General features: G+C 42.7%; 1 protein-coding gene across 2 annotated transcripts in view; it reads right to left on the bottom strand.

The window, feature by feature from the left end:
- AP1B1 (adaptor related protein complex 1 subunit beta 1) overlaps positions 1-24,192 on the bottom strand; it is a 57,102-nt gene that overhangs the window by 30,561 nt on the left and 2,349 nt on the right. For both annotated transcript variants that reach the window (XM_077160633.1, XM_077160634.1), the window contains exons 2-4: positions 6,317-6,379; positions 3,151-3,256; positions 479-614 (exon numbers count right to left, since the gene is read on the bottom strand). In XM_077160633.1, the coding sequence (XP_077016748.1) occupies positions 479-614; positions 3,151-3,256; positions 6,317-6,353 (279 nt within the window). In that variant the 5' untranslated portion in view covers positions 6,354-6,379. The remainder of the gene's footprint in view (positions 1-478; positions 615-3,150; positions 3,257-6,316; positions 6,380-24,192) is intronic.

Below are 24,192 nucleotides of genomic sequence, written 5' to 3'. Positions count from 1 at the left end.
CTGAGGCGGTCAAAAGGCCAGGAGCTCGCCTAAGACATGCACATATAGTACCACAGCCCTCAATCTTGCCAGTGACTCACAGAAACCCTCAGTTTTCCATATCTGAGCATCAACAAGGACTAGGGGAGATAACAAGAGCTGAACATTCATGTCCCTACTTGCCCATCAGTCTGGAGGAGAGAAATATAGAAAAGAACAAAATTTAGAAGAGGAACATAAGAAGCTCTCAGAAGCTTGCTAAATCTTGACCTAGCAAGGGGCATGAAGGGATTCAACAGGCTCAGTGTAACCTCACACAGAATGAGTTAAGCAGGGTCTTCAGCTGATTTTCTGAAGACAGTGGGCATCCTCTGCCAGAGGAGGGGTCCAGGTAAGGTGGTCTAAGGGCTTGGGTGGGAGCCTGAGTACTTTCACCAAGAAGCTCAAGGGAGGATGGAGCAGTGAGCACCCCATACCCTCCTGCCAAACTCAGACTCACCTTCACAAAGGTGTTGACAGCCATGATAGCCATGTCAGGCTGGCTCTTGGCATAGTTCATCAGGTACAGGTACACCAGCTTCTTCAGCTCCAGGTTGTCTGTCTGCATACAGTTCACCACGTCAGGGAAGAGGGCACTGAAAGAGCAAAACGGGGCCAGTGAAGGAAAAAGGTAAAGGAAGATTTTCAGTAGGTAATCTGGTAGGGGCGTGAGTATGTGTGAGCAGTGGATGAGACGGAAGAAGGATAAACAGGATCTCCTAGTAAAGGGGAGGACATAACTATACTCTGTTACCATGAACACCTATGGGTAGAAAAGGAATCCTACAGATGATTCTAAAAACCAAAAAAAAAAAATCCTTTTTTCAGGGTTCAAGCATGAGCTCTGAGCCCATCAGACCTGGCCCCAATCCAAGCTACGCTTCTTGCTAATTGCATGATGTTGGGAAAATTCTTCAACCCCTGAATCTCATTTCCTCATCTGTAAAAAAGATGTAACAAAACCTACTCTCCAGAGCCCTGATGTCAATTAAATGAGACAACTAGTCTCATCTAATATCTTAAATGAGATACTTGCCTTTGACATTTGGGAGGTGCTGAGTAAATGAAAACTAAGCCTTTTCCCTCCCTGAGACTTAATGTCACCCTTTATGTTGGACTGATGGTTCTGGAGTGTATAAGAAAGCAGTGATGGGACTTCATCTTCATCACAAGAACCAGCTCTGGCATCCACTAAAAGCCAGCACCAGCATACCCGGAACCAGCACTTGGTACTCAGAGCTTTCCATACTTGATCTCCCTTAACAGTGCTGAGACCAAGGGATTAGTCCCATTTTGATGGAAGACAACCTTGGTGCTCATACCTAATTCACCTGCCTGCAAAACTGGGTCTGCCGCCAAAGCCAACGCTCATGACTGCCTTTATATTGGGTAGAACCTTTCTCAACACAGCACCAATACTCCCAGAGTCTTAGGTACAACATCTGATTGGAAACCAATTTTCTATCTCTGGAATCACCACCTCCCCGCTTAGTTCTAGTGTTTTCACGGGCAGGGACATGGTAACTTAGAGACTTACGGGGTCCAAGTGAACCTCCTAAGAAGGAAAAAGGCCACCATGGCCAACCCCCAGAAGTTCAGCGGAAGCGGAAATTAATGTGTCACCTCAAAAGATGTACCAGGAAGGGGGAGCAGAGGGAAAGGAGCAAGAACTGCTGATGAGCCTGAGTTGCTCTTCTGTTCCTGTCACATCAGCAAAACAAGCTCATCGGAGACAGAAAAACAAAGACGTTTCCTCTGTGAGAAGGTGACACTGGTGTTCTATTTACTTTAAAGAAAGCAGCTTCGTCTCTGAAGTAATCTCATTTGGAAGAAGGCCCAGTTTTCCAGCAGAGATCTGATCCCCTGTGGCTTCATCTTTGGCAGGTCTCTCTTTTCTGCATAATTTTTTCTCCTCTGTCATCGTCAGGACCTTGCTGAGGGTGGCGATGGGATAGCGCAATCCATGGAGAAGTCTGGATCTGTGCAATGGTGTCGCAGGGCCTGGAAGGGGGAGCTGCTCTACGGCAGCACCTAGGTCTATGAGACACAGGGCTGGGTACCACAAGGGTACAGAGGAGAGGGCATGGGCAAAAGCAGCCTGGATTTGGATTTCAGAAATGCTGGGCTTGGGGCTTAGTTCTGTTAAAACCATGTAACTTTTGGGCAATTGTTTAACTTCTTTAGCTTTTTTTTTTTTTTTTTTGGCAGTAAAAATGCCATTACCTACAATATGGTAAAAGTAAGGAGTGTCTAAGAAAACATATCTGAAAGTGTTCTGTAGACTCAAATACTGTACCAATGTCAGCTGCCATAAAATTCAGTCCCTGCCTTTGGGACTTAATGATGTAGTGGGCAGGTAACCACAAAAACACATGAGAAGATACCTGCTCATTCTGTACAGTCTAGAATCAGTGTCGGGTGACAGGAACAGAGAGCAAATGCTGCCAGTTTACAGCAGAAAGAGATACCTGTGAGCTGGGGTGAGGAGGGAAGGCAGAAGGGAGAAGGTGGTCCTCAGATGGATTTTTAAAGCAAAAGAATGAACTGGGTAAATGGAAAAGGGGAAGGGGCATTATAGGCAGGGGAGAGCATGTGCTGGGCAGTGGGGGAAGTGGGTAGCAATCCTATGTGATCTGCTCTGGCAATCAGATACAAACCAGAGACTGCAAAGTAATAACATTTTGGACAAATACAATCTACAGATGTGTTTTACTTGGACTGTCCTGTGTTTGTTTCCTTGTTTGTTTAACATCATCTGGCACTTTAAAATAGGGATATTTAAAATAAAAAATACAGATTGTCAGTTCTTTTTAAAATCCAGAAGACCTGGCCCCACCAGGTTCATTTCCCCGATGGAGCAATCCTCTGGAGTTTCTGACAGGGGTCAGGCCCTATGCGTGCCATTTCCTGGGACCTCTTTACCCTAGTCCATTTCACTCCCTCACAGTACTGTCTGATCCCACCTGGCACGTGTGCTTGTAACACCTGTGTAAACAGTCTTTTGTTTGGAAAGGAGGTTAATGAAGGGAGCTATAGGGGACACGTGGAGAAAATAATCTGAACTAGACCCAGGCTCCTGACCCTCCCTCTGTCAGCCAGCCTCTGGCTGCCACCCTGCCCACTCGTGCATACCTGACATCCTTGCCCACAGTCATTGAAGCAATCACTTTCTTCACTGCCTCCTTCTTCTTCTCCTTCTTGTCACTGTTGAGCTCTGCCTTCAGCTCAAAGATCTCCCCTAAGAAAAGGAGGCAGGCATAAGCGCTCCATCCCTACCCTGCCAGGTGATGATACCCCCTTCCCCAACTTCCAAAGGAACACGTGAGGGGGAAGGAAGACAAAACTATACTGTGAGCTGAGCATAGCTTTAGGCCCTTGGCCTCAGTGGGACAAGAAGGAGGGACCAGAATGTCTCCTGGGAGGGAATTATCAAGATGGAAGCTTAGAAGTCATGTTGGATCAAAGAGAGAGGTAGCATGGGAGCTATGAAGGTTCTGAGGGAGCAAAAGCATGAGGGCACGTCCTGCTCAGCTGGACTGTTGAAAATATATAGAGGAAACACAATGTCAGCCACTCTCAACCAAAGATTGTTGAGGGTGAGTGTGATGGAATCTGGGTATTTAAGGTTGAGGGTGGAATCTGATCCATTCCCACATAGTCTTTTCCAGTTTTCCTTGAATATCTAGAAAAAACAGCTTGTATGGGTTTCACTTCCTGAGCCACAAGTGGTATCCAGCTCTGAAAATGGCAATTCAGCTAAACACTAGGGCCCTAGCACATAATAAATTGTTCTTAGGAACACGATGACTAGGAAAAAGCAAATGAGGAAGTGGGGTTGCTCAAGGGCCTGCTGTGGAGAGGAAGTCAGGACCCTATAACCCTTAGGGCAAACCCTGGAGTCAGACAGGCCCCAGGCCTCAAAACAGAGCAAGCTTTTCCCGAGTCTTTGCTTAATCAGGCCTGATAACTTTTTCCCATGCAGTTTCCCCTTTCATCCTTACAATAATTCTACATTTCCTTCTATTTTACAGATGAGCAAATGGAAGCAGTTAGGGAGTCAGCAACTCGCCCAAAGAATGCACAGCTAGTGGATGGTAGGGCTAGGACTCGAAAGTAGGTCTGCCACTCTGGAGACAATAACCTAAGTCACTATTCTCTGGCATACCCAGGATAACTCACTTTGCTTCTCTAAACCCATGTCCTTGTCTGTGCTCTCTACCTTTACTGGGGCATTGAATTCTTTCATCTAACACTTGTATGTGAAAGGCTAACCTGAGTGCCTGGCACCCAGTGGGCCTGCATTGATGGTGCCCAACACTATTATTAATTCACCATGTGACTCTAGAGGCATCAGGTTCTCTGCCTTAGATCCCTCTTTTGCAGAATGAGAGCCCCAGGCTTCCCTCTGGAGTGGGGGTGAAGCAGAGACTATCATGTGAGGTAAAGTGCCAAGGAAGTTCTAGGTGGATTTACAGTGGGAAAAGGAGAGTAGGCTTTTATCATGACTGACTGACCAATGTGGAGTTCAGTAAAGAACTTGATTTGAGAGACAGCAAACAAGATTAATTAAAAACAATCATACAGCACAGCTGAAGGAGGGCTGCACTGCAGATATCGCTCAAGGAAGCCAGGCAGAATCTACAGACCTTGAGTTCAAACTCAAGGCCCTGGAGGGTTGAAGGGAACACATCCTCTTCTCTAAGACACCAAGGGAGCCAGTGTCTCCTCGCTCTAGTATCCAGTATGACCATGACAACCTGGACCCTGGACCCTGCTGCAGACCTATCCCTGCCTCGCTTGAAGTATTTGGTCAGATACAGTACAGCTGGCAATGAAAGGCAGGTCTAGGCCTGAGATCTCAACCCCAAAAGAGCAGGGCTGGTGGGTAGGGGTGGAGGGTGGTGAACCTGGGATCTACTTGCTTCTGAAAGGCCCCCTTCCTCTGACGGCCCCCAATTCAGTCACTCATCACTCTTCCTTCCTAAATTGCTCTCAGAGCATCCATTCCTTCTCCCCCTGGGGCTAACCCCCCGGCTTTGGCACCATCACCTCTCATCTGGGCTATGGTACTGATCTTTCTGCCTTCCTCCAGTTTCATCCTCTTCAATCCATTATCAGAATCTGCCTTGGACCTTCCGTTGCTTAAAACCATCACTGATGTTAGATTCAAGATTTGAACCTGGGCATCATTCTCCAGACCCACCCCTCAAAGAAATCCCACAAGAAACTAGTTACTGGCACCCCAATACATTCGGCACTAAGTTCACTCCCTGCGGCCTGGTCCCTGCAAACCTCTCCAGCCTTTTCTTTCACCACACTCCTCAGCAACACGTGCTCCACTAAGTTCCTGCCCCTTGCTCCCCTCCCCTTACCCATGCCCCCTTGGTCTGGCTATCTCCGTGACTCCTCCAGCCACACCCTGTGCTTCCCTTATCTTAGCTCCCAACACCCTTTGTGTGATTACTACTCAAGGGACTCTCTTTCCAGTTCAACTGCAAGCAAAACCAAATTGGAGACCTGGTCTTCTCCACCCACATGGTCGGGGCTCAGTAAAAACTAGCTGGACAAATATACAAAATGCCTGCTGAAGGGTCAATGTCAGGTCCTGACTCAGCTGACTTAACAGCACATTCTTTTGGGCTGGTCAGCAGGAATGTGTAACTCTCATTTGGAAGGGAGCAGGGAGGAGGAGAGGGCTTGTCAGAAAGATGCCTACAGGGTTAAAACACTCTTGTCAGTCACTACAATAATCTTCCATTCCTCTAAAAGCTGAAACAAACAAAATCCTAACAACATAAGATGAGCTTAGCAAATTTCAGTACAGCAGCTTTACAGATTAATACTGAAGCGTTATAACTGTGGGGAAATGTTTATGATAATATCAAATGAAAAACAGGATATCAACTTTGTAGCCACATAAAACATGTGCCTCTGGATAAGGAGCAGACACACATACACAGACATCCCTGCAGAGGTGCTGATAGGATTATGTGTACTTTCTTTCCCCCCAGGGGGAAAAAAAAAAGGCAAAGACAATTTTAAGTCATGGGGGGAGGAAAAAGGCTTTTTCCCCTATAGTTGGAGCTAATGCTCTTCCCTTCCTGAGTTCTAAAGGGAGAGGTCAATTTCTTACACCAACAACAATTTCATTTTCCTAATCCACAGGGTCAAGAAGCCCTGGGTCACCTCTATCACCCACTCCCAGGCCTCCAAATCCCACCCTCCACCCCTGTTGGAGCAACAGGAGGGTCAGTTAGGGAAAAAGATGGTCAAGGCTCCACAGTGAAACAAACAGTACCTTTCTTGGTGGTGGTGAAATATTTTGAGTCAGTCATTTTGGTTCCTTATTTGCGGCCAGACTCTGCAAGACAGAAGAAAGGGGTGACTTTCAGTTACGCTCCATTCCATTTTCAGTTAGGGTGAGGGGGAGGAGAAGAAAAGGGCCCCAACATGCAGATGGTCAGGGGAGAGAGCTCCTCATCTCTTTACCAGGCAAATGATCTGTTAGAGAGTGGCTGGTCAGATTCTGAAGGGTAATTTTGAATGTGTGCATCCTTTGACCCAGCAATTCTACCTCTGGGACTCTCTACTGTGGAATTATCTGAACAAGGATGTCTGTATAAGGGTTTTACTGCAGCACACTGCCCAGAAATAACGTAAATGTCTATCATTAGGGGAATGGTTAAATATTCTGGAAAAGTCCACAGACATTAAAAGGCACTTAATCATGATCCCAGCAGCCCCTTAATGGTGCCCACTCTGTTCTAAGCTTTACACATGTCAACTCACTGAAGCCTCATCACAGCCTTCTGGAGGTACCATTATTACCCTGTGTAGTGAAATGAGTTTGGAAAATTGTGAGTTTAAAGCTAAGTGAGTTTCTTCTCTTTATAACTTTTCTGGGCTTCCATTATAGCAATATGCATTATTCATCTCCAAAATGAGCTAGAATCTATATTGTAGTCTCCAAAGCATTTCCCAAATCTATCTGACAAGTCTTCTCAAAGCATTTTATGAGACATCTCCCAGTGCATGAGATGAAATGCTGTTCTAAGACAAGAGGACAAAGAAAATACAAAGGCTCACTCATTCATTCAATAAGCATTCATTGAGCACTTATTATGTACTCCACTAATTCCTTCTGGTCAAGAGATGACAGATAAAAGATGATACAAAGGAGCCAAGTACCCTAGGTGCCTGGTAGAGGCTTCTGGGATTGTTCTATAGTTATCAAGAAACTATCGTTACTGATTCCCTTTATAAACCAGGGGCTTTATAGACATTATCTCATTTAATCCATAATCATTAATCCTGTCAATGAGGTAACTACTTTTAAATCCCATTTTACAGTTAAGGAAATTGAGGCTAAGGGATGGTAGGTAACCTGCTTAAGACTGTACACTTCAAAGTGGCTGGGAACACATCTCAGTTCTGTCTGAGCTTAGTACCTATCCTCTAATGATGAAGGAAGCCTTCTTATCTCAACTGAGGAAGAAAGAAGATTCAGTTCAAATCTTGTGACTTTTAATTGTAATCTTCCAGCCCTATCTGTAATACACTATCATATAAAAATGACATGACCCTAAAAAGAAATTTGAGTGGAGAAACCTCATTCCACTCTGTCCCTTTTATTATCTGTATGAATGAAACTCAAACATATAACACATCAATATCTTTCGATTTTCCTTTCAGTTTCTCCCACAGATGATTAGTGGTAAGATGAGGCTGCTGGTACGATAGATGTGAACAACTATTCCCAAAGCCTCTGATGCCAACACAGCCCCTCTGCAGCCGAGCTATATACTCCCAGGTTAAGCTTGTATTTATGGCAGGATAGCATTGGGACATTCCTCACACTGAGAGGTTTTGTTTCAGTGATAAATGGGAAACAAAAACATACAGACCCTGGGCTGCCTTCAAGTCTTTGTAAACCCAGTTAGAATAAAAGAATAAAGGATTCACTGACAAACGGTCTAGAGAAAAAGACACATTTCTATTTTCCTTTTGCTTTGCAAAGTTAAAAACAGATGATGGCACTTTTCCATGGGGGCTGTGAGAAATGGCAGAGGAGACTGCTGCATCCGGGGATGCCATTGCTGCCGTGGGGACTCTCACTTGATGGTCCTCACAGTGTGAGCCAGGGCTGGAGAGATCCACAAAGGGAGGCTCCACAGTGGCCTGGTTCCCGGCTCCATTCACCCTCCCCCTTCACGCCCAGCCCAGGACTTGGCATATGGTGAGTGTTCAATTAACAGTCGCTGAAAGACATGAAAGGGGGCCATTGAACATCCTGGGTAGTCTCAGCCTGATCTGACAGCTCTACTATGTAACTATTTAGCATTTGCTTTCAACTTGAATATGCTTACATTATAGATCTTTTTTTCTGAACACACATAAATCCATTTTCTCAGAGAAACCTGGCCAACCTAGAGGTTCTTTTTGGAACCCTGAGAATGAGCATGAAAGATCATGCAATTTCTGCCACACATTAAAGGGCTATATAGTTTGAGAAGGCTAATAAGAAGTCATGGACTTGAGAGCATAACAGTTAGAAGAGTCCAAAATAAGAAAGTGCCCTCTTTCTTAAGGTTAGTAGTTATCTAAATAGAGGGAAAACTGGAGGTAAAAAAGGCTAAAGATCACAGGACACAAAGACTCACAGAAAGTAACACACAAACACTAAAAGTAGATGTTTAACCTCAGTGCTGCCCAGAAATTCTTTCATATGGGAGACCTCCAGTACAAGTAAGAAGCTGCCTTCTCCAGCAGAAAAGGTCATCCAGGGGCTTTCCTCTTGCAGGCCTAACACATCTGGGGGCCCTAAATTTCTAGGATACAACCTGGTGGTGACAGATTTGAGTTGTATGCAACCGATCAAGAGGTGGAAAGCAAGAGAGAAGCCTCCCTTTTGGGGAGATTTTAAAAAGAAATACAGCTGCAGGACCAACTAGTGGAACTGTAATAGCTGCCAATATCCTTACAGCACTGAACTTTTTTTTTAATTACAGAAGTTGTAGAAAATACATGTAGAAAATGTAGGGTTCACACACACACACAATTTTCCCTATTATTAACACTTTGCATTTGGGTGGTAAAACTTTGTTACAATTGATGAAAACAAACCTATAATAATACTATTAACTACAGTCCATAGTTTACATTAGTGTTAACTATGCTGTACAGGCCTTTTTTTTTTAAATTTTTAAGTACTGGACTTTTGATGACACTCTTCCTTTTACAGATGTTAAGAAAGTATTCTCAAATTTCAACTGCCACCAAGGGCACTGGCATTGTCTTATTTTTTTCTGCAGTACCTGTTTCACACATCCCTCTGAAGAGGGCCCAATGGGACCGATGATATGGAAATCTTATTTCTCTGAAGTTGCTTTATATACAGAAAATTAAACTAGAGGAAGAAGGGGAGGTAGGGAAAGTGAAATACTTTGGGAAAGCCATCCCCAAACGTGATTAAAATACACTCACAAGCAGGGCTCGCTTCTTCATGGTGAACGAGCCTATTATCATCTATCTATACTTTGCTAGCTACTCAGGAGGCATTTTCTTGTGTCCTTTCTCCGCTATGAGCTTCCTCATGCTGGTACTAGGTCTTACAGTTGCCTCTTGAGTGGCAGTGCAAGAGAGAATTTTCATTCTTTGTGGAAATGGAGAAAAACTTGTAGTTCAGCCCTAGAGGAGCTGGACTAGTGCTTTTACTGCACTGCTAAGCTTTCACCATACAGCTCATCCCTATCCCACAGAGGCCAGAGGGCTGCTGCTGTATTCCTTGACTTATCATGTACGCAAGCCACATTTGAAAACAGGCAGCCAACTAAGGCCAGAGAAAGTTTAGGGTTTTTATTTCATCTTTGGTGGTAGAGGGTACTTAAAAAAAGCAATAATTAGAGGGAATTTCGTGGCAAGAGACTGAGGGAGGGTTTGGAAACTGTTCTGGCTTCTGTGACGAATCACTTTTGCTAAGGAGACAGTGTTCTGGGCTGGGATCCCCCTGAATCTCAGCATTTACAAGGAATGCCTCAAGGGGATGACATGGCAAAATGTTAACGGAGAGATACATCTGGAACTATTGGTTTCATGTTTGAGGAGCCACTGCTGCCATCCCCACCGTAAATCTGCCTTCCCATACACGCACTCAGGAGATTATATGACTTTGATGCCACAATCCTAGGAGTACTCCATTAACCTAACTTTTTAAGCCATGTATTTAAAACCCTGTTGATGAGATTTTGTAGGTTTGTCCAGAGTGATGCCCCAATAAATCCCACAGAGATTTAAACAGTGAATAAAAAAGTATTTGCAAAGTTCCCTTGGGGGAATGGTGAGAAAGGGGGAAAATTCAACTTCCCCAAGTGGAGAATTCTTGATATTCTCACAAGCAGTGGGGACAACCAAAGCAATTGGCTAAGCCCCCAATCTTGGGGTTTGTTCCTAAGAAACTTAACCCCAAAAAGGATAGGCCAAGCCTACTTAAAATTAGGCCTAAGAGTCACCCCTAAGAGGACCTCCTCTGTTGGCTGAGACATGATCTCTCTCTCTCTCTCAGCCAACATAACAAGCAAACTCGCTGCCCTCCCCCTTTCTATGTGGGACATGACTCCCAGGGGTGTGGACCTTCCTGGCAACGTGGGACAGAAATCCTAGAATGAGCTGGGACTCAATGTCAAGGGATTGAGAAAACCTTCTCTAACGAAAAGGGGAAGAGAGAAATGAGACAAAATAAAGTGCCAATGGCTGAGAGTTTCCAAAGAGTCGAGAGGTTATCCTGGAGGTTATTCTTACACATTAAATAGATATCACCTGTTTAGTTAATGTATAATGGAAAGACTGGAGGGAACTGCCTGAAAATGTAGAGCTGTACTCCAGTAGCCATATTTCTTGAAGATGAATGTATAATGATATAGCTTTTGCAATGTGACTGTGTGATTGTGAAAACCTGTGTCTGATGCTCCTTTTATCTACCTTATTGACAGATCAGTAGAATACATGGATTAAAAATAAATAAATAATAGGGGGAACAAATGTCAAAATAAATTTAGTAGACTGAAATGCTAGTGATCACTGAAAGGGAGGTGTAAGGGGTATAGCACGTATGAGTTTTTTTGTTTTTTTTCTCTGAATTGATGCAAATGTTCTGAGAAAGATCATGATGATGAATATACAACTATGTGATGATTTTGTGAGTTACTGATTCTAAAACAACAATGGAATGATCATATGGTAAGAATGTTTGTGTTTATATGTGGTTATGTTTCATAAAAAAATTATTATGGTGAAGAATACACAACTGTGTCATGATATTGTGAACCACTGATTATATACCATGTATGGACTGTATGTTTGTGAAGATTTGTCAATAAAAATATTTAAAAAAAAAAACCCTCCTGACATGCATACTGCCCCCATCACAGGCTTAAAGAAAAATGGGCCCTCTGTAGAGGGATGTACAAAATAAATATTTCAGAAAAAAGGAGACAGTGCCAGCACCCCTGGTGGCAGTCAAAATTTGTGAATACTTGTTGAGCATCTGTACAAGGAAGAGTGTCATCAAAAGTCCAGCACTTAAAAACAAAAAATAGGACTGTACACCACGGTGAACACTAATGCAAAGTATGGACTGTAGTTAAGAGCTGAACTATAGTTCTCCTTCATCAATTGTAACAAAGGTACTACACAAATGCAAAGTGTTAATCACAGGGAAAACTGCTGGGGGGGAGGGGTGCATATACAGGAGCTCTGCATTTTCTGCATATATCTTCTCTAACTTCTGTAGTTAAAAAAAAGTTCGGTGCTGTAGGGCCATCACAGTTTCACTAGTTGGTCCTGCAGCTGCACTGCTTTTTAAAATCTCCCCGAAAGGGAATAAAGCCTGAAATAGAATTGTTTTCTGTTTTCTAGAATCATAAAGAAGAGCTTGGTGGAGTCATGAATACAATGGCCACAGACAAAGATGTAGCATAATCTAAGAATAGAAAAACAAGGTCCCAAGAGAAAAAGGGAAGGAAAAAAAACTCATTAAAAATACTTCCACTGAAGAGTAAAATGAGACAAATTGTCAATGGCTGAGAGATTCCAAACAGAGTCCAGAGGTTATCCTGGAGGTTATTCTTATGCATTAAGTAGAATCACCTTGTTGTTCAAGATGTAGTGGAGAGGCTGGAGGGAATTGCCTGAAAATGTAGTGCTGTGTTCCAGTAGCCATGCTTCTTGATGATGATTGAACAATGATATAGCTTTTACAATGAGACTCTGTGAATGTGAAAACCTTATGTCTGATGCTCCCTTTAGCTACTATATCAACAGAAGAGTAGAACATATGGAATTAAAATAAATAATAGGGGGAACAAATATTAAAATAAATTCAGTTTGAAATACTGGTAAATGAAAGCGAGGGGTAAGGGGTATGGTATGTATAGTCTTTTTTTTCTCTATTATCATTTTATTTCTTTTTCCGTTGTCTTTTTATTTCTTTTTCTAAATCGATGCAAATGTACTATGAAATGATGAATATGCAACTATGTGATGATATTAAGAATTACTGATTGTATATGTAGAATGGAATGATAGCTAAATGTTTTGTTTGTTAATTTTTTTTAATTAATAAAAAAAGTTAAAAAAAAACACTCCCATCTATTTTGGGAATGGGTAGTGGCGGTGATAGTACAACACTGCGAAGCTATTTACCACCACTGAGTTGTATACCTGAAAGTGGTTACAACAGGAAAGTTTATGTTGTATATATGTCATCAGAATAAAATTTTTTAAGATAAACCATAAAACTGTACAACACAAAGAGTGAACCCTAACGTAAACTACAGACTATATTTAAAATATAATTATAATACTGCATCATCAACTGTAACAAGAGTATAAGACTAATGCCGAATGTTTATTACCATGCGTGGGGGGGTGTAGGGAGGTACATGGGAACTTTGTACTTTCTGCAGGATTTTTCTGTAAATCTTCGACGGCTCTAATTAAAAAAAAGTTAAAGTGGTAAAAAAAAAAAAATTAATTCTGAACACATAGAAGTCAAAACTAAAAGAAGCAAAAATAATTCCCATCTAGAGATTATGGATTTTAGAGTAAGCCCTGGAGTTCAGGTTATATTTTAGGGTTAGGCTCAGAGGCGAGCATTCTAGACTCTTTACAAAAAATTTTTTTTTTTGAGTCCTCACATGCCCCCTCCTCACAGCGGGACAATCACCACCTGCTGCTCTACTTACTCTGCAAGTTTCTTTTGAGGTAGACGGGGGATAACAGGAGGGTGAACGTACACTAACAGGTATAAATGTAAATATCATAAATATCGTGGGTTTCTATCTAGATGAAGTTCTAGAATAGAAATAAGAGATAAACTAGGCTATCACTACAGAAGTCAAACCGGCGGTTGCTTCTGGGTGGGGGACTCCCTGGAGGGGGCCTGTAGGAACCTCGGGGTGACAGGATATCTGAATCTCATGCACATCCTTATCAAACTGTACACTTAAGAGCTGAGCATTCCATGTGATATAAAGTATGCAAACATTAGAACATTTTTTTTAAATAAAGAAAACTTCTGGAAGGCTTAGAAGATCCATGAATTCAATGACATACAAATTAAATTTTTCTGCATGGCCAAAAACATGATAAACACACAAAAAAAATTGCATCACATCACAGACATAAGTCTGTTTTCCTTAATATATCAAGTGCCTACAAACAGGAAAAATAGCTAAGGACGTGGACAGTTCATAGAAAATCAAACACAACGGCTCTTCAACAAACATACCAAACGTGTTCAAGCTTACTCATAGTAAAAGAAATACAAATTGAAACTACAACCAAATACCTCTTGTTAACTGCTGGATTGATGAAAAACTCCAAAAATTTAACGCCCCATGTTGCTGCTGATGGGGGAAACAGGCACCCTGCTCAGAGTACAGATGGCTACAACCTCTGTGGAGGGCAATCTGGCAACAGCTATCAAAATTACAAATGTATTTACTTATTCTTTAACTGCAGCAATTCTGCTTCTAGGAATTTATTCTGTTGTACAAAACTACATAGGTACGAAGTTATTCATACTGCAACCTTTGTAATAGCAAAATACTGTAAACACCTTAAATATCCATCAACAACATGCTGGTTAAAAAAATTATGAAACACACACATACACACACAAAATTATGACATAACCATGAAAAAGAACAAGGCAGTCGTACATGTACTTTTATGATATGCTCTTCAGGATATTAAGCGAAAAAGGCAAGATGAAGATGCTGAAGTATATGAAGTATGTTACCATTTTAATTAAAAGGGAAAAATATGAATATTAATAAAACAATTACATGCAAGTGTTTGTAAATACATTGACTATCCTCCATGTTTCATGTTAAACAAGAAAAGTTAACCAAGGTCTCCTCCTTGAAAAGAAGTAGGATGAGTACAGAACAGCGCGATAGACTAACTTTTCACCATTTACCCTTTTGTACCTTGGAAATTTTGTACCCTGTGCATGCATTAACTCTTTTAAACATAGAGCAGTTTTTAAAAATGGTGCATCTATCCCCACCCTTGCTCAACTTTCAGTTCTCAGCTTTAACACTGCTTTCTCAGAGAAGCCTTCTCCAGACCCGAAGGGGCAGACACCTCCTGATATGGAACTCAATCATATCCTGAGCTTCTCCACAGTCCTTGTCACACTCCCAATTTGGAATGTGTCCTGTTTACTGCTGTCAACCCAGTGACTGGCGCTGTGCCTGGCACATTCTAGGGGCTCACCAAATGTTTGCTGGCAAAATGAATGAAGACACAGGTTCCGTGAGAAGATAAAAAAAACAAGGGTCCAATAACAGAGAGAGACAAGAGGACTCCCTGACAAACGGCAGAGAGTGAAAACTGGGCAGATTAGGAACATAAGGCTTTGAAGTTATCCTTCAACAAAAATGGCAAGGCTGATCCAATGTTAAGAGGGCAGCCAGCAAATCTGGCTTTGCTACCAGTAGCTCTGTGACCCTGGGCAAATCCCCCCATTTTGGGACCTCAGTTTCTCCAATTGTCAAATAAGAGAATTTAACCAGATCGCTGGCTTTTCAAGTGCCCCTTCCTGCCTTAAATTGTTTAAAACAGATAAAAGTAGAATTGTTTTAGTTGAGGTGAGGGTAGAGCCTAGAGACTACTTCATTCCACTTTGCCTGCTCTCCCTATCCTTTCCCAGGGCCCCTTCAAACAATCCAAAGTTCCATAGAGCAAAGTTTGAAAACCAGTTTACTAAATGATAGCTAAAGTCTCACACACATTTCACACTCCATGATTCTATGCAGAGGAGGAACCATTTTCCCACCAATGGGTATTATCCCCAAAGTGTCAAAGGAGAAGTAGAGGATCATTCTAGAAGCATGGCACAAGACATTTGCAGGGGGTTGGAAGAAAACAAATTCTGACTGTAGCAAGGGCCAACAAACCTTATTAGGTCCTGGTGGGAAGGAAAACAAATAATAAGCCAAGCAGGAAAATGTTTTAATTCCCCAAATGGCCAGCCGATGGTCAGGGAAAGGACTTTTCTAGACTCAGGGAAGTGATTCATGTCAGAGTGGCTCAAGCTCTGCAACTGGATTTGAAGCTGGCAGCCCTTGCTCAGTGCACTATACACTGTTGGTACTCAGGAAATTAGAAATGGGGCTGTGAAATTTGCCAGAGAAGAACCATTAGGAAAGGAAAAGGGGAAAGGGACATTTGACAAGGTCTGACCCAGCTGCTATGACCTACCTCTGAATTCAAGGATACTTGGGTAGGGAAAACTCCTCTCTAAGAGTCTGTGGTGGTGACTTCCAACAACAGTGCTAAAGCTGTCAATGTTAAACCCTTACCTGATGAACAGCTGTCCAGAAACCTGCTCCAAACACATGTAGGCTCAGGGATAGTCATGACTAAGCTAGAAAAGGAGGGAATAAAAGAGGTTGGGGCAGTACCATCATTTCTTCTTCATTTGGAACTGAAAAGCCAAACTGATCCCAGGGGTACTGCTATTTTGACAGTGCCTCAAGGGCAGAAATAGATTTGTTTCACAAACACTCACCTCTTCTGTGCCTTGCTCTGGAATGTGTCCTGCCCTCAGAAAGCTTACAGTTTGACAGAAATGATGATTCTATTCACCACTACTCACCACTCAGTAACAGTAGTTTCTTTTAAGAAGGAAAAGGTCCTCACAGGTTAACACTAAAGTTCATTTTACAGACAGGACAATTTTAAGGCCAACTCAAAGATTAAATAAGGTAAGTCAACAGTAGAGAAAGCAGATTGCAGACTTTCCCTCTGAGACAACATCGTTTCCAAACTGAGACAGACAGGCTCTTAAAGTTGGTTCAGTAAGTAATATAAGAAAATAAGCTATGTTCTTCTTCAGACTCAGCCTTAAATTTGGAACAGGGATAGCAGTATTGGCAAATGGATGTGCACTTTGGGCTAGGCACTATGCAAAGAGCTTTCAATTTAATCCTCACACTAGTCTGCGAAGATGATATTATCAGTGAGAAAACTGAAGCCCAGAGAGGTTAAGGCATTTGAGTGGAGTCACACAGCCAGAAAATGGTAGAGCCAGCCCTTCTGGCCAATAATGATGTTTCACACATCCTACCTTGCCTAGCAAGGCAACCCCTCCTCTCTGGGTGCTCCTGCCGAAACATACATACGTATGGCTCAAAGGTACGTGAAATGGGTTGCCACATGCCCTGCAGAGTCCCTCAGCTGTTGAGTTACAGGGTATCTTTGGACCAGCCCATCCAGTTTGGACAGTAGGAACATCGAGTTTGGTAATGTGCCTAGTGAAAGCATGCCTGGATCAGCTTATGGCATTATGGGCCTTCTGGTGTTCAGACAAAAACTGATTAGCCAAAATCAACCCCCTGAGACCCACTAGCAGTTAAAGGCCTCAAAATGAAAAGGAACTAAAGGCAGACAAATACCATATGCCAATGTTCTTACATCAACAAGGAGTCTCTAGAAATCACATGCCAGCTCTCAACTAATTTACCATCAATAATATGTGAAAAGATCTGCCAGCAAGAAAAGAAAAGCCCCTCTGGACTTGGTTAAAAAAAACAAAAAACAAGGGCTTCTTCTGAAGAATACCTAAGTTTATCATGAAGATGAGAAAGAGGCCGAAGAAGACTTATCAGTCCTCTATCCACCAAGAATCCTCTTCAGGTTTTACAGTGGGAAAAAAAAACAGCAGTCACACCCAATAACTCATTTCTACCAGTAACCCCATACCAGCTGACTATCTTGTGGGCTTCAGAGACTTAAGAAAGTCTTCTGAAAACAGAACTTTGTTACCAGTTACGACCAAGTCAGGCTCCTTGTGATCTCAGTTTTCCCACCTATAAAATGGGAACATTTTCTGAAGATGGTGCTTTGTAGCATCCATTTAGCATACATAAGAAGACAGGGCACCTTCTGCTTCATGCCTGCACTGTCCCTCCACATGGGAACAGGCACAGAGTAAAGAAAGTATTTTTCCAATGGGGTCTTACAGATTCAGAGGTTAGGTAAAGGGCTGAAGGGGGAACCACAGCCTGATCCACAGAGAGATCATGCCCTCCACGTAACTGCCACTGATGTCCACAGGAGGGTTCTGAGACAGGTGGAGTATTAAGGGAAGCCCTTCTAGATGAAGGGAGGCATGGTTGGACAGGAAAGGATGGGTCAGGCTTAGAAGGGGAATGGGAATAAGATGGAGAAGACCCACAAAATGCTCACATAAGCAAGGGAGCAAACTGAGAACAATTAAACCACCCCCACTGCTAAAGAGGGCTGGCTGGGGAGCAGGTTCTGTGCTCAGTTTGATTCTCATGGTAACTGTTTTAGTCTTTCTTGGCGGCTCAAGCAAACACCATGCAATAAGTTGGTTTAAACAATAGGAATTTATTAGCTCACGGTTTTGAAACTAGAAGTCTAAATCAAGTCATCATCAAGGTGACGTTTTCTTTGTGAAAACTGTCATTCTACTGCTGGCTGCCAGCGATCTCTGTTCCCGAGCTCCTCCATCACACGGCAGTGCACTTGGTGGCCTCTCATGGTCTCTCCCTTCTCTTCTGAGTTCCACTGGTGTTCAGCTTCTGGCTGTGCCCTCTGCAGCTTTTTCTTGTCTGAATTTCGTTCTGCCTATAATGGACTCTGGTGAAAGGATTAAAACCCATCCTGTTGAGTTGGGTCACATCTTAACTGAAATAACCTCATCTAAAGGTCCTACTTACAATGAGTTTATACCCACAGGAACAGATTAAGTTTAAGAACATGTGTTTTTTGGAATACGTAGCTCCAAACCATCACAGCAACCACTTAAAAATGAGGAATTAGAGATGCTGAAAGAGGAATGACTTATCTAAGGCCAAAGCAAGCATGCATGTTCTGGAGTGTGTGAGACCCCCTGCCTGGCTAAAGGCAAGAACTTAGCACAGATCAGGTTAGGAGAGGATGAGTTTCATCCCTGGTTGACCTTGGATGCCAGGGCGTGCCAGACTTAGCTTGCAGAGGATGCAGTGGTCACATCAAATGGCAACTGTCATGCTGATGATCAAGAGCATTTGTTACCACTGATCACTCCCTCCTCCTTAAGATACGTTCTTCACTGGGACTCCAAAATGCAATGCTCTCCTGGCTTCCCTCCTACCTCACTGTCTACTTCTTTTCAGTCTGCGTGGGCTGGTTCTGCCTCCTCTTGACCCTGGGGTACACAAGGCCTCGGGCCTCGTACCTCTTCCCTTCTCCATCTATACTCACACCTTTGTTGATCTTATCCAGGGTGAAGGCCTTGAGTCTCATCTATGTGCTGCCAACCCACAACTGAAACGCACTAGACTCAGCCTCTGTCCTGAACTCTTGGCTCCATTTGAATGTCAGTATAGTTAATAGTTCAATTTTTTTTTGCCTTTCAATTTCCCTTTTTTATGGTGAAAAAAACATATATACAAAAAAGCAATAAATTTCAAAGCACAGCACAACAATTAGTTACAGTTTAGATTTCAGAGTTTGGTATGGGTTACAGCTCCACAATTTTAGTTTCCTTCTGGTTACTCCAAGACATGGAAGACCAAAAGAAATATCAATATAATGATTCAGGAGTCATACTCATTTGTTAAATTCTATCATCTCTTTTATAACTCCACCTTCTCCTTTGATCTTGTTTTAAAATTATTTTTTATTGCTATATATTATATATTCACATACTATATACTCATTCAAATAATAGTTCAAATTTAAAATGACACAAACTGACCTCCTGCTTCCTGCCCAACCTGTCCCCACTCCCAAACCAGATCCTCCTGTACTCATCACCTAGGTACTGCCAAGACCATCTTTACAGGTTCTCAGGCCAAAAACCTCAGACTCACCCTTGATTACACACACTCTCACACACCACATCTAAACTACCACCCGTCCTATGTGGTGTACACTCAAAATTAATTCAGAATCCATCAGTTTGACTTTGCATCAGCTCCATTACTACCATCCTGGTCCAGGACACCATCATCTCCCTCTGAAGTTGATTCCATTGATTCTACACTGCTCCCGACAACTTATTCTCAGCAATAACCGAATGACCCTATTACAGTCTAAGGCACAGGCTCTCTCTCCTGCTCTAAACTTTCCAGCAGTTCCCCATCTCACTCAGATGGGGAAAGCCAGAGTCCCCACTCACGGCCTCAAAGTCTACAAGGTCCTGAATGAGACACAGGCCCCTTCTCACCGACACTCGACCCTTAGGTCTTTGAACTCCTCTTCCACTCTTCTCTCATCTCTTCCTCAGCTCCAGCCACATGGCATTCCTTAATATTCCTTGAACACAATAGACATGTTTCCACCCCTGGACCTTTGCATGTGATGTTCACTTTGCCAGGAAAGCTTTTTCCAGATAGCCTCATGTTTCAGCTCCTTGCTGCTTTTAAGCCTTGACCAAAATGCCACCTTCTCATGGAGGCCTTTCTGACAACTTTATTTAAAATTGTATATACCGCAAGTAACCCCTACTACTTCCTTTCCCTTTTTTTTTTTCCTTCAGACTACTTATCACCTACATGCTATAAAATTTACTTGTATTGTCTTTCTCCATAATGTAAACTCCATGATGGCAAGGATTTAGTCTATTTTGTCTCTACTATATTCCTAGCTCCTAGGTAAACAGTACCCACTTACTAAATACTTTCAACTCTCCTTTTAGGGAAATTTTGCATTTTGTAAACAAATCTCAGCCACAGAGCAGCTTCACACTGTTCCCTTCACAGTTTGCCAGGATCAATTCTGGTTGTAAAGTTATTTTTACTATATTGAAATTTAAAATGCCAGACCCCCAAGCCCATTTCATAGCAATAAATGTTAGTTAAGTACATAAATGATAAGAGAAAGAAGAAAGGGCAAAGGGTAGACAATCAGGCAACATTTCCTATGGGAGAAAGGCTCAGACCACTTCCTTCAGCGGGGCCAGATCACCACTGCCTGCTCCCACAGGCAGCAGCTCAGAGAGAAAACCAGGACTAGAGCTGCGGAAGGAGGGTGGGGACAGGGGTGGGGGTCTGACACAGGCCTTGATGTGAAAGATAGGCCTTTCTCCCCACCCATAACCTCCCAGGCTCACAGGCTGTCTTCTGGGTCTCCCTAACTGCTGGGCTCTTGCTAATCCTGCCTGGATGATTTTCTCCTGCTTCCAGCCAGGCTGCTCCAATTTATCCTTCAGATCTCAGCTTCAAAGAGGTCTACCGTGACACCCTATCTTAAGTGGGTATTTCTTCATTCCAACCCTACCCCCACCTATCCCCAGTATTTTTTGTATGTGTGTGGTAACATATACACAACACAAAATTCCCAATTTTAACCATTTTCATGTTTACAATTCAGAGATATTACTTACAGTCACACTTCTGTGCTACCATCACCACCAACTGTTACCAAAACTTTTACTTCACCCCAAACAGAAACTGTCCCCATTAATCAATAACTCTCCATTCCTCCCCTCTCCTCAGCCTCTAGTAGTCCATAATCTACTTTCTGCCTCTACAGATTTGCTTATTCTAGGTTGCAGAAGATTAAATTATGTACCCAGAAAAAAAACATTGTTCTCAATCTTAATCCATTCTTGTGGGTCTGGAGCCATTGTAAACAGGACCTTTTGAAGATGTTATTTTTTAGTTAAGCTGTGGGCAATTGAATCAGGATGGGTCTTAAACCTATTACTGAAGGCCTTATAGAGAAGGCCACAGAGAAAAACCATGACAAGCTAGAAGCTGGAAGTCAAAGGAGAGGCCATTTGCATATGACAGAACCCCAAATATCACTGGCAGCCAGCCCCAAATGCAACAGTCTTCAAGAACAAAGCAAAATCTTGTTGATGTCTCAAAACCATGAGCCAATAAATTCCTGTTAAGCCAAACCTTTGTATGGCAGCCAGGAAACTAAGTTAAGTATTTCATATACGTGAAATCATACAATACAATATTTCTCCTTTTGTGTTTGTCTTATTTTACGAAACACAATGTCTTCAAGGTTTACCTATGTTGTAGCATGTATCAAAACTTTGTTTCTTTTTCAGGGGAACAACACTCCACCATATGTATACACCACATTTTGTTTATCCATTCATTTGCTAACGGACACTTTTCATTATACCTCTGAGCACCTCTGAGTTCCTTTTTGGCCTCCTCCACCTCCCCGACATTCTTATTCACACATTGACTGTGAACCTTCCACATGCCATAAACTGTTTCAGATGCTGGAGACGCAGCAGTGGACAAAACGGGGAAAACTCTTTCCTCTCAAGGAATATACATCCTAGCAAGAGACAGACGCCATAAATAAGCTAAATAAGTAAAATATACAGTATTTTAGATATAGTTAAATTCTATGGAGACAACCAGAGCAGAGAAGGAGAGTATGGGGTGGTTTGTGATTTTAGTTAGGGTGGCCATGGAAATGTCCCTGAGAAGGTAACAGGGGACAATGTATTGGGGAAGAAACTTGAGGCAAAGGGAACAGCTAGTGCAAGGGTGGGAGTGGGCCTGGTGTGTTTGAGGAACAGAAAGGAGGTGAATGTGGCTCAAGGTGAGTAAGCAATTGGGGCAATGGGTGATGAAATCATAGAATAGTGGGGACTTAACAGATCAAGGTAAGGACTCTGGCTTTTCTGAGTGAGATGGAAGCTGCCGGACAAGTCTGAGCAGAGGAGTCCCAAGATAATACTTAACATTTTCACAGGCTCTGGCTGCCAAGCCTCTTTATGTCCTTCATGTCTTACCAGTTTTTCTGACCATTACATTTGTTTTCCATTGCTTTTTTGTCTCTCTCCCCAATTAGAATGTAGTAAGCTAAGGGCAGAAACTATGCCTGGCTTGTTTTCCTCTCATCACACTTAGCCTAGAATCAGGCACACAGGGCTCAATAAAGAATGAAACAATGAATGAATGTTGGACTTATGAAGTTTCTGTCCTACGTATACATCCCAATACCCAGTCATTCAGCCCTTAAAGATAGGAGAATACAGACTACAGATGCAGTCTCAACAGCTAGATATAGTAAAGTATCTTCATTCCACTCTCAATATATTTAAGATACTAAGAACAACTGGGATGCTGTAAAACTTTTCTGCCTCCCAAGTCTATACCTCTACAGAGTTTGGCTGTTGAAATGGCTGAAAACAAACACTGAAGGGTCGGTTTTAAAGCTTTTGAGATCTAATTTCCAAATCTACTAACTTCTAGCTCAGAGACCATCAGAAAGAAGGCAACCTGGGAAATCAGTAACTAACACATCCTGACTGGCAACGAACTTTGGGCAGTCTGAAGTCAACCCACCGTACTTTTACCTTAACTAGAAGAGGCCTCCCGATTTCAGGGAGACCCTCCTGATGGAGGTCAGAGGCTAACCTCAAGGCTAACATCTCGGAGAGCTTGGGAGTCAGCCTTCTAGAATCATAGACAAGCCCCTCAGCTCCATTAGGCAACAGGAGACAATCTAAGAACAATGGCTGGAAAGGGGGCAGGAGTGTCACAGCAGGGACTACAGTGGCTTTCCCTGCGTTTTCACAATATAACAAGTATTAGTATATCACAAGTGTAAAGTGGGAATTATAAAGGTCCGTACCTGAGGCTAAAATAAGTCAAAACATAGAATGACCTTAGCAGCATCCTGAAGCACTCTGGTGGCTGGTGGCAGCAGTAGTTCTTAAACTCCACCACTAATCAGATTCCCATCTCCCTGGGATGACACAGGATAGACAGAAGATCACTGGAAAGTGTTCTGAATTTCTTATGAGTCAGGGATTCCTAATAATTTAATACAATATTCATTTGTTTGTGCACTCACCAAACATTTACTGCATGCCTACTATGTGCCAGACTTTGGATTAGGTACTGGAGACACACAGAGTTTGAAATCCTTATCAAGGATTAATCAGGAAAAAACAAACAACAAATAGAGGATTAATGAGAGCTGTTCACTTGGAAATCAAACAAATAAGAGACAATCACAACCCAGTGTGATCAGTGTCACACAAGACATTAAGATGGAGCATATAGCTGAGGTCTGCAAAGTGGGGGTGGGAGAGAGGAGGGACACCGTGATCAGATGGGAAGTACCCAGGAGTGGTCCAGAAAAGATGGTGTGGGGGAGGGGCAGGAAATGGTGTTCAGGCAGAAGGAACAGCACAAAGACACTGAGATATAAAGTTGGGGCTTGGAGAAGTGACAAGCAGTTGAATTTTACTGGACTCTGAGAATAGGCGGAAACGTGGGGTAGGAGAGATGAGGCAAGACACCCAGGCACGGGTCAACTCCCAAAAGGCCCCGAATGCCACAAAAAAATGTGAGCTTTAGTCAAGGGCAAAGAGGAACCACTGATGGAGTTGCGAACAGAACTTTTTTAAGGTCTCTCCAAGTGCTTGAATGAAATTTTCTCTCTAGAGTATTTGCTCCTCTCTGTCTGAAGAGACAGAGAACAGAAAGATCACTTCCGAGATGCAAACATTTATTAGCCACCTTTCTTAGGCAAAGATCTACTGAAAAAAAGAAACATCTTCAAAGAACAGATGTCCCCTCAGCTTTCAGAAAGTGTAAAGCCCATAGGCAAGCCCTGTCTGCTAACTGCCAACATGTGAAGGCTTTGGCACCAGATGTGGGGTTTTTCTGGGAA

Source organism: Tamandua tetradactyla, chromosome 5, assembly GCF_023851605.1.
Source record: "Tamandua tetradactyla isolate mTamTet1 chromosome 5, mTamTet1.pri, whole genome shotgun sequence".
Taxonomy (NCBI): Eukaryota; Metazoa; Chordata; class Mammalia; order Pilosa; family Myrmecophagidae; genus Tamandua; species Tamandua tetradactyla.
Note: the sequence above shows the minus strand (reverse complement) of the source record. Positions and strands in the feature narration are given on the sequence as shown.